The sequence below is a fragment of the Scatophagus argus genome, chromosome 1 (assembly GCF_020382885.2).
Source record: "Scatophagus argus isolate fScaArg1 chromosome 1, fScaArg1.pri, whole genome shotgun sequence".
In the NCBI taxonomy this organism is placed as follows: domain Eukaryota; kingdom Metazoa; phylum Chordata; class Actinopteri; family Scatophagidae; genus Scatophagus; species Scatophagus argus.
This window is the reverse complement of record NC_058493.1, coordinates 29157375-29172773: the sequence shown is the minus strand read 5'-3', so window position 1 is coordinate 29172773 and position 15399 is coordinate 29157375. Positions and strand designations below refer to the sequence as shown.

General features: G+C 45.9%; 2 protein-coding genes across 3 annotated transcripts; one reads left to right on the top strand and one right to left on the bottom strand.

Annotated features, from left to right (window-relative positions):
- Positions 1-13: 13 nt before the first annotated feature.
- On the bottom strand, positions 14-3632 carry LOC124063923 (classical arabinogalactan protein 9-like). The gene is made up of 6 exons (XM_046398089.1): positions 3415-3632; positions 1754-1916; positions 1610-1652; positions 1481-1523; positions 1292-1394; positions 14-129 (listed from the first exon to the last, which is right to left on the bottom strand). Exons 2-6 carry the CDS (start codon positions 1913-1915, stop codon positions 73-75), a joined length of 408 nt encoding a protein of 135 aa, XP_046254045.1. The 5' UTR covers position 1916; positions 3415-3632; the 3' UTR covers positions 14-72.
- A 3867-nt stretch (positions 3633-7499) lies between these two features.
- Positions 7500-14702, top strand: LOC124063845 (annexin A2-A-like). Of its 2 annotated transcripts, none has more exons than XM_046397927.1 (13): positions 7500-7734; positions 8999-9060; positions 10016-10109; positions 10938-11032; positions 11147-11260; positions 11794-11884; positions 12115-12194; positions 13195-13254; positions 13477-13570; positions 13695-13790; positions 13880-13938; positions 14180-14302; positions 14501-14702. In XM_046397927.1, the coding sequence occupies exons 2-13, from the start codon at positions 9010-9012 to the stop codon at positions 14558-14560; spliced, it is 1017 nt and encodes a 338-aa protein (XP_046253883.1). In that variant the 5' UTR covers positions 7500-7734; positions 8999-9009; the 3' UTR covers positions 14561-14702. The 2 variants fall into 2 exon arrangements, with proteins under 2 accessions (XP_046253883.1, XP_046253876.1); XM_046397920.1 differs by lacking the exon at positions 7500-7734 and adding an exon at positions 7765-8220.
- The last annotated feature ends 697 nt before the right edge of the window (positions 14703-15399 follow it).

The following is a 15399-nucleotide window of genomic DNA, read 5'->3' as shown; positions in this document are numbered from 1 at the left end:
TTCATCAGCGGCTGACGTACCTGAGACGGCTGCTCAGGTGCTGCTGCTGCTGCTGGCTCTTTGCTCTTCAGATCAGGCTGAGGAACAACTCTCTCCAAACCCTGAGCGATCCAACCTATCATCCCTTTCCTGTGGTGGAAAACAGAAAACCAGAGTTGACTGATGACCACAAGCTGAAAGGCTGCTGACCTCCATCAGACAAACACCATGAGGGTCATGTGATCAGTGAAAGCAGCTGGTGGTTCTGGGATTCTGAATGTGATGAGCACTAACACGAGTTTCTATGTTTCTAGTCTGCAGGGCAGACACGGAAAACTTTAAGTTCCTCCATTGAGTTAAAGTGATGACTGCCAGGCAGGCTTTGTGGTTTTAAAGGTCCAGTGTGGAGGATTTAGGGACAGATGTCTTCGTTAGCGCATAATCAGCTGAAACTGAGGACAGCCGCCATGTTCCTACAGTAACCCAGAATGGACAAACCAAACACTGATTCTTAGAGGGGCGTTCATTTGGTTGCAGTCTACATCCTCACCACTAGATGTCTCTAAATCCTACACATTGGACCTTTAAGAAACGTGCTGCTCCACAGATTTTTGCCTCTGGCAGAAAGAGGAGATGTTAATAAAATACCTCACTGTTTGCCGATCTGTCTGTTGATTGGTTTTTAAAGCAGATGACTATTTGGCTAAATGAAATCATTTTCTGCCAAGATTACTCACTCATCTTCAGGTTTACTGTCATCCACAGGGAAGAAAGAACACAGAAGGAACGTCAGCTCTAACACATCACATTAATGAATTTATAGTGACTGTTCAACCAGGAACGTGTGTTTTTATTCTCATGTTGTGGTCTGTCTCTATTCCACAACAGATCTCAGAATCAGCTTCGCAGGCTGAGAACTCAAACACACAAGGAATGTGACTGTGTTGTGGTCAGTGGTCTCAGTGTGGAGCAGAGACCACAGCCAAGACGAGGCTTCACAGATGACACGGACCTGTTGTCTACACTAAGACACCTGCAACATCACCACCAGAGAACCTCTGATGGTTCAACTTCAGGTCGGGTCTCAAGTCCACAGATCAGCCTGATCCAGCTCAGCTACTCCATCACTGACACACACACACACACACACACACTCGTTCACACCGTTTTTACCTGGCTGCGTTTTCCTCCTGTGATGGGAGGCGATGAAGGAAGGGGAGGATAGAGAATATCATCAGGGCACACAGGTAACCTGAACTCAGAGCGAGTCTCTGTGGTAGACACGGATCCTGGGTCAGTTTCTGATCCTCACCTTGGTGGTGGAGTTGGCTCGGCTCAGCTTTGGTGAGGCTGCAGGTTGCGGCAGAGCCACGCTGATCCACGTCAGTACACTGGACTGAGAGGGTGGCGCCGGGCTGAAAACAGAAAACCTAAGGGTCAAAGATAAACTTGTTTGTCATTTCACTGAGCTGACGTGAGCGCGTTTGACAGCGTAGCCCACCTGTTCCCCTCTGCTGCATGGCCGTCCTCCTTGGGTTTGTCAGCTGCTCGTCAGTAACACAGTGAATGTTTAGTGTGACGACCAGGACCAAAGTGAACCACGTAACGTTCACGGCGTCAGCAGTCTTACCTTCATGTTTGCACTCATCCTGAAACGTCACCTTTTTCTCCTGCTGGAAAGACACAACACAACCACGTCCAGATGTGAAGTCTGCTCAGTAGAAAAATATCCAATATCCAATCAAAACACACAAACAAAGGAGGCGTGGCTTACTTGGACAGGGGGCGGGGTCGTCGCCGGGGGCGGGGCGGTGGCAGGAGGCGGGGCTGCACCTGGTGGTGGAGCAGCAGCTGGTTTCTCCTCCTTGTTCTCGTCCACGTGTTTGGGCGGAGGTTCGGGCGGCTGGGGAACGACTTTGACCACCCAGCTCAACATCCTCGAAGGAAAATACACACAGCTGATGGTCAAATTATTTTGTATTTTCCAGTGTTTTATTGCCTCTTTAGACTCCTGATTTCCTATAATGTATTTCAAATTTTAAGAAAATATTTTCTCCAGTATGACGTATTTAAGGTTGAAAACTTATTGAAAATGAAAACAGCATTTAGTCTCACCTCACCTTTCTATCAAAAGATACTACACATCTATAATCTGTACACATGATCAGTACATACCGCTTACATATCTGTAAATGGATATAAACATTATGTTCAGCATCAAGTGTTTGTGCCTTTGGGATCCTTAAAGTAAAATCTTGTGTGTTTGAACCAAACAAAAGTTTGATAAGTAACATAAAGATGGAAAATTCTTGGACTTAAAGCCAGTAGAAAACAAAAGTAATGAACCCATTTGTGCTGCGTTCACACCTGACCTGCTTCCCTCCCTGCTGTGCTTAATGGTGTTTAGATCGTGTCTGGCTGAGTGTCAGCCTCAATTAGAGCTGACTGATCATGACCCTAATCCTCCACAGGAGGCCTGGCAGCAGAAACCAGCTGTGTCACTGTGCTGCTGGACACCACTTCACCCATTAAAACTGGGCTCCAGTTTGTCACCTGCTCTTTAAATTTAGCCAGTTTCAACCAAGCTGATTGGTTAGCACTTCAGTAGCAAAATGGCTTGTCGTATAATCTGCCAGTTAAGCCAGTCAGCCTGGTAACCAGTCAGTCAGTTGGCAAGTTAGCCCACCATTCAGGTAGCCGGTGCGGTAGTTAACAGTGAAGTCAAGGCCTTAGCCAGTTAGCAAGCCAGTCACTGATAATGTGTAAAGTGAACATTGTAAAGGGGCAGCCAGCAAACCAGTTTGGTGATTAAAAATAAACCAGTTAGCCAAATTAGCCAATTAGCCAGCTAACAAGCTGTCTAACCACAGAATTTTCCAAGTCAATCTTAACGATGAAGTTTTTCAGTAAGTTAGCCCATTGGATAGTTAGTACTCAGTCAGTCAGCGGTTGACCTGTTGGTTAACCAGTCAGTCCCTGATCTCCCCACACTGGAACCGGGACTGTTCTGATTGGTCCTGAATGTCCGCACACGGGACTGCAGTCCAGTGTCAGAGGACCAAATGTGAACGCTGGCCCACATGTGGCTGCCAGAACACAGAAACAAACGCTGCAGATCACCTGTCTGTTACCAAAGAACATCTGTGTTTTATTTACTGTAGAGGACCAGTATGAGGTCTTTACTGGTACCAGAATCCTCACACTGGATTAGCAACCCGAATTTAGCCGGAAAACACATCAAATCACATCCCCAGTTATGATCCCTGCTTTCATTTCAAACAGAAAACAAATCATTTTCATGACGTGAAACACGGCAGCTAATCCACTCTGCAGCATTTCCACAGCTGACAGCTCGTGTCCATCGATGCAGGTTTTGGGATGTGGTGTGCAGGTGTAGGTGGGTGTGGTCTCTGTGTTGGTGGTTTCTTGTCCTACCTGAGGCGTTCAGTCGGGGTCCAGCAGCATCCCACAGAGCTGTGGTGAAGAAGCTGTGAAGCCCGGCAGGGATCTGAACACTCTGTGGAGGGATTATGGAGGAACTAACAGCTAACAGGATTACTGAGGAAGGGAAGGGCAGGGCGGGACAGGACAGAACGGGATGGGGGCTCAGATTAGACTCCCAGACGCTGAAACAATGAAGGGAACCTCAGCGCAGCCGAACTGCAGGAGCAACGAAACCTGTGACGAGAGAAAAGTTTTCAAACAAGCAGATGAAATGAAGTGTGACACAGAGTTGAATTACAGCACAGCCACAGTGAAAAATGTGACAAAAGAATCACACAGTGAATTTAATAAAAAGATGGTAGTTATGGTTTTATTTATCAGGGGAGTGAGAGGACACACTTTGTCACCATTTCCTAAGAGAATAAAATTCTAAGTTAACGTCCAAAGTGTTTTTGTGTTAACACAACTCAACCCTATTTATCGATGTTGTATACAAACATAATCTCAAATGTTTCCAACAGAGTTCAAACCAGTGAAATCTGTAGTTTCGTTCAAGCTAATGGCGCATTTCACTTCCTGTGGCTGTAGCTTCCAGGACAACAACTCCCATGATCCCACACTGCATCACCAAACTACATCTTTTCTCTGGTTTTCACTGAGCGACACACTGTGTGTTTAAAAAGTGGGTGAATGCGTACTTTTCATAATATTGCTGAATGAAATCTGGTTGTAGTAAGAAGCAGACTCTCCACCCTCCACCCTCCACCCTCCACCCTCCACCCTCCTATCTTCTTTACAGCCAGCAGCAGGCTGTCAGTCGTTTCAGAGTAGTTTAACTGGTTTCCCTGTTTGTGTTGTGACATTTGACAAAACAAGTTCAGATGTTAAGTTGAATCATCCAGCAGAAAGATTTGCTGTGACCTTAGGAGACACTTTATTCCACAAAGTTAACACAAAGACAAGACGTTCATATGGAAAGAAGGCCTGGTGGGGGGGGGCAGAGGACAGACTGTGGGACTGTCTCACTGAGGGACTGAGGACAGACTGTGGGACTGTCTCACTGAGGACAGATTGTAGGACTGTCTCACTGAGGGACAGAGGACAGACTGTAGGACTGTCTCACTGAGGGACAGAGGACGGACTGTGGGACTGCAGCTGTGGGTCTGGATGGATTGGAGAGCTGAGTGTTGATTTAATGCTGAAATTGGATTGAAGGTTCAGTCCTGGTGGTTTGACTGACGACTGATGAGGCTCAGCAGCTTTGTTTGTTTTTCATGAAGCGACTCCAGATTGTTTAGACTCTCACCTGAGACTCTCACCTGAGACGCTCGCCTGAGACTCTCGCCTGAGACGCTCGCCTGAGACTCTCACCTGAGACTCTCACCTGAGACGCTCACCTGAGACGCTCGCCTGAGACGCTCCTCGGGCCACACTTTGTCAGAAGTGGTGAATGGTGAGTGGTGAAATGAATTAAGATGTCATTTTCTCATCTTTTCACTGTATGAAGTATGTGAAATCAGGTGTATTTAAATATGTATATATGTCCCACTTTTTATGTTGCACTTAGTTAATCCTTTATTTCCTGTTTTTTATTTTTATTTTTCTGACACCAAACTGAGCTGCGTGTCCGCTCGCTCTCGGTGCGTCTGACTTCCTGTTGGCTGACATACACACTGCAGCAGTCGTGTGTTTGTGTCTTGTTTGCTGTGTTTGTGTGCCAGCCAATCAGCATATTGCAGCAGCTCCACGTTAAAGCTGTTAATGTGGTCCTGAGGAGGATTAGGTGCTAACGGGGTTAAGTCCAGCATCAGCGAAACAGGGGATTGGAGCTCAGGTGCTGCAGCTACCTGAGCCAGATCACAGACCTGAGAACACTTCAGCTTTGTTTCTGTCCTGTGAGAACTGAACGCGGAGCCCTGATATCATCCCGGGCTGTCGAGCTGTTAGTCTAATGTGCGTGGTCGTTTCCTGTTTATATTCTCATGTATTTTTTGAGACCATTTGTGCCAAAAATGATGAAGCTGCTGAAGTTAGACGTTTCCTTTCCTTAAATTCACAGTTTTCTTCTTTTCTGCAGATTATGAAATGAGGATTGGGGATTTTTTAAATGAAATGTTCATTTCTAGTTGGTTTAAATTATTTGGACTTGAAAGGAAGTCACATTACTGACCTTATCTCCACTTAATGCTCAAGGTGAGTGTTGGACCTGAGGTCAGTGAGCTCACGCTGCCCTCCTGTGGACATTCTGTTAACTACAACACATCGCCATCATGTGGTTTGAATCAGTCCAGACCTCTCGAGCTCACCGATTCTGTGACGTTTGTGGTCTGTAGGAGAAGAACTCACATTGTTTCGCTTGATGAGCAGCTGAAAGTGGGCTGTAACTCTAACGTGTATATGGAGGGTGGTGGTGTTGTGGGTGGGGGCAGAAACATGATGAAAGGTGGTGGACATCAGACGTCTCTGCTAGTTTCATGTTTTAATGTGAGGAAGGTTACAGCCTCCTCATCGCTCCACCAGCGTCTGCTGTTTTCAGCTCTTCGTTTCCTTGATGTCATCGTTTCATTCAGTCTGTCAAACACCTTTTGAAGCTGATTCTCACCTTCACGCTCAGCTGCTCACCTGGGATCACCTGCTTACACTCCACGGGTTTCACCCTGAATGTTTCCGTCTTACCTTCTGCTCATGCTCACGCCTCTGGTCCAATCCAAACGCTTTCCCCGTGTTACCTCCCACCTCCACTTCCTGTTTCAGCGGTAGCTACACCACACGGAAATCCTTCAGAGAGCCTTTTCATTGAACTCACTCCACGTGTCTCAGATGATATACAGCTTTGATTGTGTTACCATGGCAACGCTCAAACACACTGAGAGTTCAGGTCCTCCCTGAGAGTCCAGCTCACATTCCTCAGGACTACACTGCTGTGAGGTCTGTGGAACTCAGACTTCTTCTTCTTCCTGTTTCCTCTTGACTTGCATTTGATTCACACAGCGTGAGCGACCACATGCCAAAGATTATCTCTGACATCTCGTAAATGAATCCCCCAGCAAGCTCAGAGGGAAAAAGTCAGGGAATCACACTTTGAGGAAATCCATCAGGACGGCTGAGATGTCTTCCTAAAAAGTGACCAGAGTTCACTGTCAGGTCTTCCTGCCGGTGGAGCTAAAGAGAAAACAGAAAACAATAGAGCTTTCCGCTTCCCATTTCTGTCCGGAGGAGTTTCCCCTTTGAGTGGAAGGTTTGTGTTACATAACAGAGGAAAGAATGCAGAGTGGGTCCGATCAGAGCCACCAGGCAGAGCTTCATACTGCAGGTTCCTGACTCTGCAGCCTGGACTCCCACCAGCTGGTGCCTCAAAGCACCACAGCTGAGAAAAGTGTTCAGACTTCAGAGGGTCTGGGACAGCTTGCTCATCCAGTCCACCACTGCATCGTGGTCTCGAACAGGCTTGGCGCCTTTCTGTTCCAGCACTCATGTTCACTTCACGCTTCCAGGTGTGTGAACGCAGGTAACGTGACGGCTTTTCATTCTGCATTAGTACTTCTGTCACGTCTGGTTTGTAGAAACAGGTGACCATGAGTGTCTTCATAAAGACCCTGACACACACACACACACACACACACATATGAAATCATTATGGTGAAATTTCATGCCTCCACAAAAACTGCTGGACTGATTGCAGGCGCTGAATGTGTCCCTGACACGCTGCCAGATGAGTGTGAACACTTTCCAGCAGCTCAGTGTGATCTGACTTCCTGTTTCAATCAAAGATTTGAGCTGAAGTACATCAACAGATTCCCCTCCGTTAGGTGATACAGTCTGGCTGCTTTTTACTGTCTAACCTCTGACTGAGCAGACAAATAAACATCTTTTTGTCTGTATCTAACAACAAGTCAGCAATCAGCACATGATCACTGAAACATGGTGTAACGTATCCATTCTGCTTCTATGGATACCCACAGTTCATCACACCTTGAGCTCTGATTTAGCAGCACATCCTAGCGTACTATTAAATGGAAACCTGCCAACCAATCAGAAACCAGCATCGTCTCTGTCCTTGGAATGAGACAGAGAGTGGGTGAGGCGATCTGAGCCTCGGCGAGGAATTTATGTCCATGTGTTCAGTCTGATGTGTAAAAGTTTAGTCCACTGAGTCATCCAGGCACTCAGATAGGGCAGTGTGTGTGTGCGCATGTGTGTGTGTGTGTGTGTGTGTGAGGCAGCTGGTATTTAAACACCACACCCTGTCCCATTCTGGATCATAACGGAGCTGCTGCTGCTCGCTGCTTCACTGCTGCTGCTTCTCTCGAGGTAAGAAAACTCCAAGAGCAAAAAAGTGCTCGTCTGTTCACAGGTTTCAGTTGAGCTCTGCTAAAAGAACACGATTCAGCAATCAGCCCGTCGACTCTGACGCAACAGAAAGGATTTGGGTGTTGTTAGGACTTCAGCTGCAAAGAAACAAACCATTAAAAGCTAAAATGCGACTCAGGAGACTCGAGGGGAGATAAGAAGCGGCTGGTGGGTGGTGCAGCAGGGTGAAGTCCTCCCTGCAGATCCGCTCGGTTCGCCGCCCTCGTCGTTATCAGACGGTGGGGTTCATGTCACTTACTGATCGCAGGGATGTGATGAAACGCTGCACTCGACGATCTGGAAGCAGAAACAAAGACTTCTTTCCTTCACGTGGATGTCGACAAACCAAATCCATTCAGAAACATGCAAGAATCAGGAAGAAAGACTCAGCTGGTCTCCTGACTCACCTCTCACTGAAGGCTTTTATTTTGAAACCAGCTGGATGCAGTGAGTCATTCGTCTGTTGATTAAAGTATGTGATTGGGCAACAGAAGTAGAATTTAGAACTGTGAGCTGGGGGTTCCCCCAAACCTTCAGAATAAATGTCTGATCTGAAGATGTGAAAAAGATTGTGTTGGCTGTTGCCAGGTGATGACATGCTGACTCGCACACACTTCCTGGTAATGTTTCATTAGCTTTCCTGTTCTTCTCAGACTGATTTAGTCAGGAGAACTTCCCACTGATTGGTCAGTCACTCGCTGAGGAATTTATTGGGTCCCACAGAGGCTCCATGCTCAAACTCAGCAGCCACAGACACTCCCTCCGGCATGTCCCAGTCAATAAACCAAACACGCCCCTCTGAGCCCTCTGAGCTCTTACATGGTTACCTTTCATTGTTCTTAGTAAATGTGGAAAGGAAAGCCAACGTTTCGGCTGGGAGGAGGAGGAGGAGGGGGGGGGGTCAAACCTGCAGCTTGTTCTGATGGGACTGTGGTACCTGGCGACAGGAGAGCAGGAAGTTCAGTAGCTGTCGTTTACCTGATGAACGTCTTGAGAACAAAACCACCAAACATTTTGCTGGTCTCAGGTTCCTCATCACAGCAAACTGAATCTATTTTGAACAGTCAGACAGAAAAGGATGACAGCACTGATGGCTTTTGTCAGGAGTTGTACAGACAAACTCATGTTCATATTCAGAACAACCTTTAAACAGTTCAAACTATTGTTGCCCATCAGAAAGTTATCAAACATCACACATTCTCTGTTTGTCTCCGACTCTCTGCAGGTCAACTGAACATGGCGCTGGTGTCCGAGTTTCTGGGCCAACTGACTCTGTCGTATGGAGAGGTGAGTCACCCGCTGATATCACACAGGAAACAGGAAGACGGTATCTATCGGGATGACGCCCTGATCGTTATTTCTACTTTAAATCTGTCCTCCCACCTCTCTTATGTAACTGATTCTCATATCTCTACTGCCTAAAGAGCCACATTGTGGAGGCTGTTTTACTGCTGCCATAAAGCAGGTAAAAGGTGCGGTTTGCTCTCCACCCAGAGCTCATCTGATAAACCGAAGGAGGTCATCAAGCGGGTGTTGACCGATCAATAGTTCGTCCAGTCACGCCTCAGAGTGTGAAGAGTGATCTGAGCTGAGCTGATCAGACTGATCATCACGTTGCTTCGTTCATTCACACATCGTGTTGTCTAAGTGAATGGCTGAACAAAGAGCTCAGAGCTGGAGGTCGTAGTGTTGCTGTTTGCACGCAGCCGCGAGAGGCGGGCGGTTATTCAGAGAAAAGGATCGGGGCTCGTTAAGTCTGACTTAAGGTTTAGGGCTCGTTAAGTCTGACTTAAGGTTTAGGGCTCGTTAAGTCTGACTTAAGGATCAGGGCTCGTTACGTCTGACTTAAGGATCAGGGCTCGTTAAGTCTGACTTAAGGTTTAGGGCTCGTTAAGTCTGACTTAAGGTTTAGGGCTCGTTAAGTCTGACTTAAGGTGACTGAAGGTTTTCCTCTTAAATCTGTCCTGTTGTCAGTGATCTGTCTCTTTTTGTTTGGCCAAAACAAATGAGGTATTTTATTTTTTGGAACTTCTGAATGGACCTCTTCACTTTAAGTACTTAAATTGTTGTATTTGTAATTGTACTTAAGTAAATGATCCGATAACGTGTTTCACTACAGGAAGACTAAACATGGACAAAAATAAATTAACACTGTATGCTTTAGTTTTTTCCCCCTCAGAGCCACCGTACATCCAATTAGCAGCAGACTGAGAGCTAACGCGTCTCCTTCTGTCCTCTGTAGGAAGTCGAGCCCACATTCCCCACCGTGGTGCCGGTGCGAAACTTCGACCCGGCCAAAGACGCTGCCAGGATCGAGACGGCCATCAAAACTAAAGGTGAGAGAGTGCGAAGGTGTTTTTGAGGTCAGGGAGTCCGGATCACTGGACACGAATTAAAACACTTCCTGACATACGGTTAACATGCCTCTGCCCTCCAGAGGACGAACCATTCAGATCTTAATCACTGCCTTTTCTACTCTTGGGCCCCCAGGGGACGCTAACCAGACTTTTAGACGTTCAGATTCCCGTTTCTCTATGGAGGTATTGTTCTGTGTTTCTCTGAGCGGATGGCGAGTCAGAAGTGCGGCTTCATCCGGTCACAGTCGGATATCGGCTTACCGACTGGCTTCTGTCTGAGCGGGTCAAACCACTGCAGCATGTGTTCAGGGCGGGCTGGAACCTGAGCGAAGCTGCTGGGACTGACTGTGCAGCAGACATGGCTGCTGGCGTTACAAACGTTAACATCAGGACGAACAAAATGTGCTTCTCTTTACTGACAACATTTAGTCAAGTTTTATGACATAAAACTACACGCAGCTGAAGTGAGAGTCACAAGAAATGGATGCAACAAGTGAAATGAAACGAGAACATGTCGTCTGTCCTGTCCTGGTGACTGCTGGAGAGTAAATCTGTTATGTGGAGTCTCACGCAGTCTCACAGGGACGGTCCCTGTGAAGGTTTGGTTGGCTTTACGGACGGTTCATGTTTGTTGTCATGGTTACAGTGATAACCAGGTGGTTATGGTGTGTGGCTCCCTCAGAAGGTTAAAGTCTGATGTTTGGTTGACCCGTGCCTCCAACCGGACTTCCTCCTCCTCCTCCTCCTCCTTCTCTGGACTTTCTCTGACTTTCTCCCTTCCTGAAATCTGTTCATTAAATCCCTCAGGTGTGGACGAACAGACCATCATAGACATCCTGACCAGACGCAGCTACGAGCAGCGGAGAGAAATTGCCTTTGAATATGAACGACTCGCCAAGAAGGTTGAAAATGTTTTCCCCTTGATAAACACGATGATGTTCACAGACTTGACCTGTCAGTCCAGGAGTTTCCAGGACACTTTAAATGTTTAAGACATGCTGCTGCACTGTCTGCAGGATCTGATCTCAGCCCTGAAGGGGGCGCTGTCCGGCTCTCTGGAGGCTCTGATGTTGGGCCTGATGAAGAGCACCGCTCAGTACGACGCCTCTGAGCTCAAAGCTTCGATGAAGGTCAGAGTCAGCAGTGGTAAAAGCGACTACATACATTTACATGTATATAAAGATGGATGACGTGAGAGCTCCCCTAATGTGAGGCCAAAACCTCTGGACGCCCCCTGGTGGCTGGCTGCAGTACAGCTCATAAGCTCCTCCCCCTCCATGTTAGCAGATGGGACTTGAGGCAAACTAAAAACTCAAACTCAAGTACACATCTAATAAATTTCTCCCAAAGATGGTTTCTGTCAGTTTAGGTAGTTCTTATCACACTGATGTTTGTTCATGTATTTGTAGAGAATTACTACTTAATTTTACATTTTTAATAAATAAATAAATGTACACTTTAACCGGTACTCACACACTGATGAAGGGCGCCCTCTATTGGCAAAGACTCCAGCAGGAGCAACTGAGATTTGTGGGAGGTGATCTGCCACTAACTGAAAAATATCTTTGAGATGACCAATCAATCAGATGAGTCTGATATGTATAGAATAGTGGTGTTAATGTGTAAAGGGAGGAATTTCACCCATCATCTCTTGTGTTTCCAGGGACTGGGAACAGACGAGGAGACCCTCATCGAGATCGTCTGCTCCAGAAGCAGCACAGAAATGGTGGAGATCAAGAAGGTTTACAGAGAGAGTAAGTTTGGAAGTGTCAGCTAACAGACACAGTCCAGTTTCAGATGTTCATGTGATTATGTCACAGAAAGGACGTCAGAAGTCCACGTTGTGTGAGTTTACCATTTCATACAACATGTGACAAGATTTCTCTGAGGGATGTGAACTCATTCACTCCAGTGGCTAACAGAAGCAACATCCTGGTTCATTTATCTTCCCGTTGTCATTTCATTCTTTCATCTCTCTGTGAAGTGTTTAAGAAGGAGTTGGAGAAAGACGTAGCAGGAGACACTTCAGGAGACTTTGCCAAGCTGCTGCTGGCTCTGCTTCAGGTAGCTCAGACGCTAACCTTCATCATCTCATTTAGCTTCATTTATCTTCACAGCACAACAAATATGAGAACGCTGAGACATGTCGGTGGAACCCAAAGGGTCGAAGAACCGTCACTCGCGTATTGCGTACTCTTATGTACTCGTATCGCCTACTTCTCTCCACTTTTTACTCCATGGGGTTTGTACTTTGGGGAAATATTCCACTTTTAGCTTCACTACATTTCACTGTCAGCTTTAGCTTCGTCAGACTGTAAAGACTTGCACAGAAAACACAGAAAATTGGAAAATATCGTTTGTTATAAAGAAAACCACCAAAGCATTGAATCAATTAATCAATTAATCATGTTTACTGTAAAAACATGTGCTGGATGTGAAGCTTTGCTGCTTTTCCTCTGAATGGTTTGAATCCTCTGAATGTGTTTGTGATCATGTTGAGCTTTGGACTGTTGGTTGGACTGAACAAACTCTGTGAAGGAGTCACTTTGGGTCCACATGTCTCACTGTTGTCACCAGTTTGACAAAGCAAACAGTCAGTGGATTCATGGAGAGAACAATCAGCAGATGAATCATCAGCTTTGGTCAAAATGAGCTCCAACAGGAAACTCCTGCAGGAGACACAGTCAGCTGATCTGAGGTCAGACAGGACAGGACAGGACAGGACAGGACAACAGGGGACACTTTCAGGACATCTTCCTGATTGTAGTGAAGTAACATTTTCAATGCAGGACTCGTACCAGAAGGTTTTTACTGTACGGTACTTGAGTTAATGAAGAGAAAACTTGCTCCACCAGTGGTGGAAGCAGCGGACTTGATGGTTGTTCATGAGATTAAACTATTGAAATGAAGGAACAGAATAAAAGAGCTGAAAGGTAATAATCCAACATGCATTTTCATTTTCATTTTGTCTCCTGATACCTTGTTAAGCGCGTCAGGGTGTGATTAAAGGTTAACTTCCTCGTTAAAAACACATTTGTTTTATTTCTATTTTGTTGACCTGCAGACAAAGAGAGACGAACCCTCTAACGTGGTGGACTATGAGAAGATTGACGAGGACGCCAGAGTGAGTCAAATTCTCCAGATGTTTGCAGAGAGTTTTGTCATTTCAGTAGTGCAAAAGATGTGTGATTTCTAAAAATCAAAAAAAGCCAAAAGCTATCACGTCGTTCCCTGTGAAGTTAATGCAGTGACCCTCACCGATCAATAAACTGTATTCAATGAGGAAATCAATAACACTCATTTCTCTACGTACCACATCGCTCTGGCGTCACGTTGAACCGCTCAGTGTTTGTACGAAGCCGGGGTGAAGAGGAGGGGAACCGACGTGGCCGCCTGGATCTCCATCATGTCCCAGAGGAGCGTCCCCCACCTGCAGAGAGGTGAACCACACCCACATCACATCCAGTGTTAGACTGCAACCTGATCACCACACAGCTGCGAGTACAACAGTGAACGCTCTGTGCTCTGACATGCTGTCCGTTCTCATGTGTTTCCTGCCGTCAGTGTTTGAGAGGTATAAGAGCTACAGTCCATACGACATGAAGGAGAGCATCAGGAAGGAGGTGAAGGGGGACCTGGAGAAGTCCTTCCTCACCCTGGGTAAGTATCACCACATCAGTGACATTCTGCACGCAGTGGAACTGTCCTTTAAGATGACAGGGTGGATGATGAACTTCTTCTCTTTCCAGTCGAGTGCTTTGAAAACAGGCAGCTGTACTTCGCCAACAGACTCAGTGACGCCATGAAGGTACGTCTGCGTAGTTTATTCCAGAGCTAGAAAGTAACCAAGTACATTTCAGAGGAAAGTAATGCACTTTTTGTTCCATTTGACAACTTAAATTACATATCCTATGACATACTATATTATGCTAATAATGGGACGCTGTACATAAGGAGTACTGTAAGTATTTTAAGCATATTTTCCTGCCAACAGTTTGTAGTTTAACTTAACGTCCTCCAGTCAGTCTGTCTGATGTCTGTCCCTCCAGAGCAAAGGAGCGAAGGAGAAGCTGGTGACCAGGATCATGGTTTCTCGCTGTGAAGTCGACCTGATGAAGATCAGAACAGAGTTCAAGAAGCAGCACAAAAGATCACTGTACCAGACCATCACTGTGAGTACCACCAACTGTGAAGTCCCACCCCGAAGAGGCCAGTGAACGCACCAGAGTTCATTACATTAATACATTCTGGATTATTTAAAAGCTAAAATTTAGTTTACACAGTAACACACTTAAATCCCACCCAGACTTGATTGGTTTTATTGTCACATTGCGTTGTTTTCATTATTACACTGTCTCTGTGTGGTTCAGGAGCACACTAAAGGAGGCTACCAGAAGGCTCTGCTCAGTCTGTGTGGAGGAGACGACTGAGACCTGGACTCAGTTTCCCAGAAGGCTGACTGCTGCAGATCATCTTACAGTATTGGAGCCATTTCCTTTTTACTTTGAAGTGAAATAGATTATGTCACCTCTGAGCAGCTTCAGTTTGTGAAATAAAAACTTTTCGCCTGTGTGTGTGTGTTTGCTGTGTGGTATGATGACCAGCAGAGGGCAGCAGAGACTCGCTGAGTGTTTCAGTAGATGACATGCTCACATGTTGGCTCCAGGTGAAGACTCATCATCCCTCTGGGTGCCAGTGAACTAACAGCCCACACTACGTTTTCTCACCCGTCCTATTAAAAATATAAAGAGTATAAAATAACTCTTAACTTGGGTTTTGAGCCATTCAAGTTCTACACAGTTTAAACAATAATTTGATTGTTGTTTGGCTGTAAATTTACGTCAACAAATTCTGAATTGATGTCATGAAGTTTTTTGTCAGACACTCGACAAATTCTGTTCTACAAATCAAAACAGTCAGCGATGATGAATTAAAAAGTTTGGTTGTACTGAACTGCAGTTTTCTCCTGAGGATGGACCAGTGTTTGCTGGATCAAAGTCAGGATCTGAAGTGAAAATATTGGTTATTAATGACTCCCCACTAGGCTCACACAGACGCATATTTGTGATGTGGGTTTGTGTAAAGTCACTTTAGTTCATATTTGATAATTAAATCCTGTGGAGGGCAGATAAAAAGATTTCCTCTGCTTCCCCTTCAGGTTGTTTTTCCTTTAATGGTTCGTATGTTTTGTATTGTTTGTTTGCTGCTAATTTTTTAATTAAAGATGCTAGTTTTACCTCCGGCAACAGTCACTAATTTGCATTTCTGC

Bases quoted from the DNA above. Each gene is read 5' to 3' on its own strand.
- LOC124063923 (XM_046398089.1), bottom strand. From the start codon at position 1,915: ATGTTGAGCTGGGTGGTCAAAGTCGTTCCCCAGCCGCCCGAACCTCCG. The intron at 1,524-1,609 runs GTAAGACTGCTG...ACTGACGAGCAG, and splicing joins GGATGAGTGCAAACATGAAG to CTGACAAACCCAAGGAGGAC. The intron at 1,395-1,480 runs GTGGGCTACGCT...TTCTGTTTTCAG, and splicing joins CATGCAGCAGAGGGGAACAG to CCCGGCGCCACCCTCTCAGT.
- LOC124063845 (XM_046397920.1), top strand. From the start codon at position 8,022: ATGTCACTTACTGATCGCAGGGATGTGATGAAACGCTGCACTCGACGA. The intron at 13,255-13,476 runs GTGAGTCAAATT...TGAACCGCTCAG, and splicing joins AGATTGACGAGGACGCCAGA to TGTTTGTACGAAGCCGGGGT. The intron at 14,303-14,500 runs GTGAGTACCACC...TGTGTGGTTCAG, and splicing joins CACTGTACCAGACCATCACT to GAGCACACTAAAGGAGGCTA.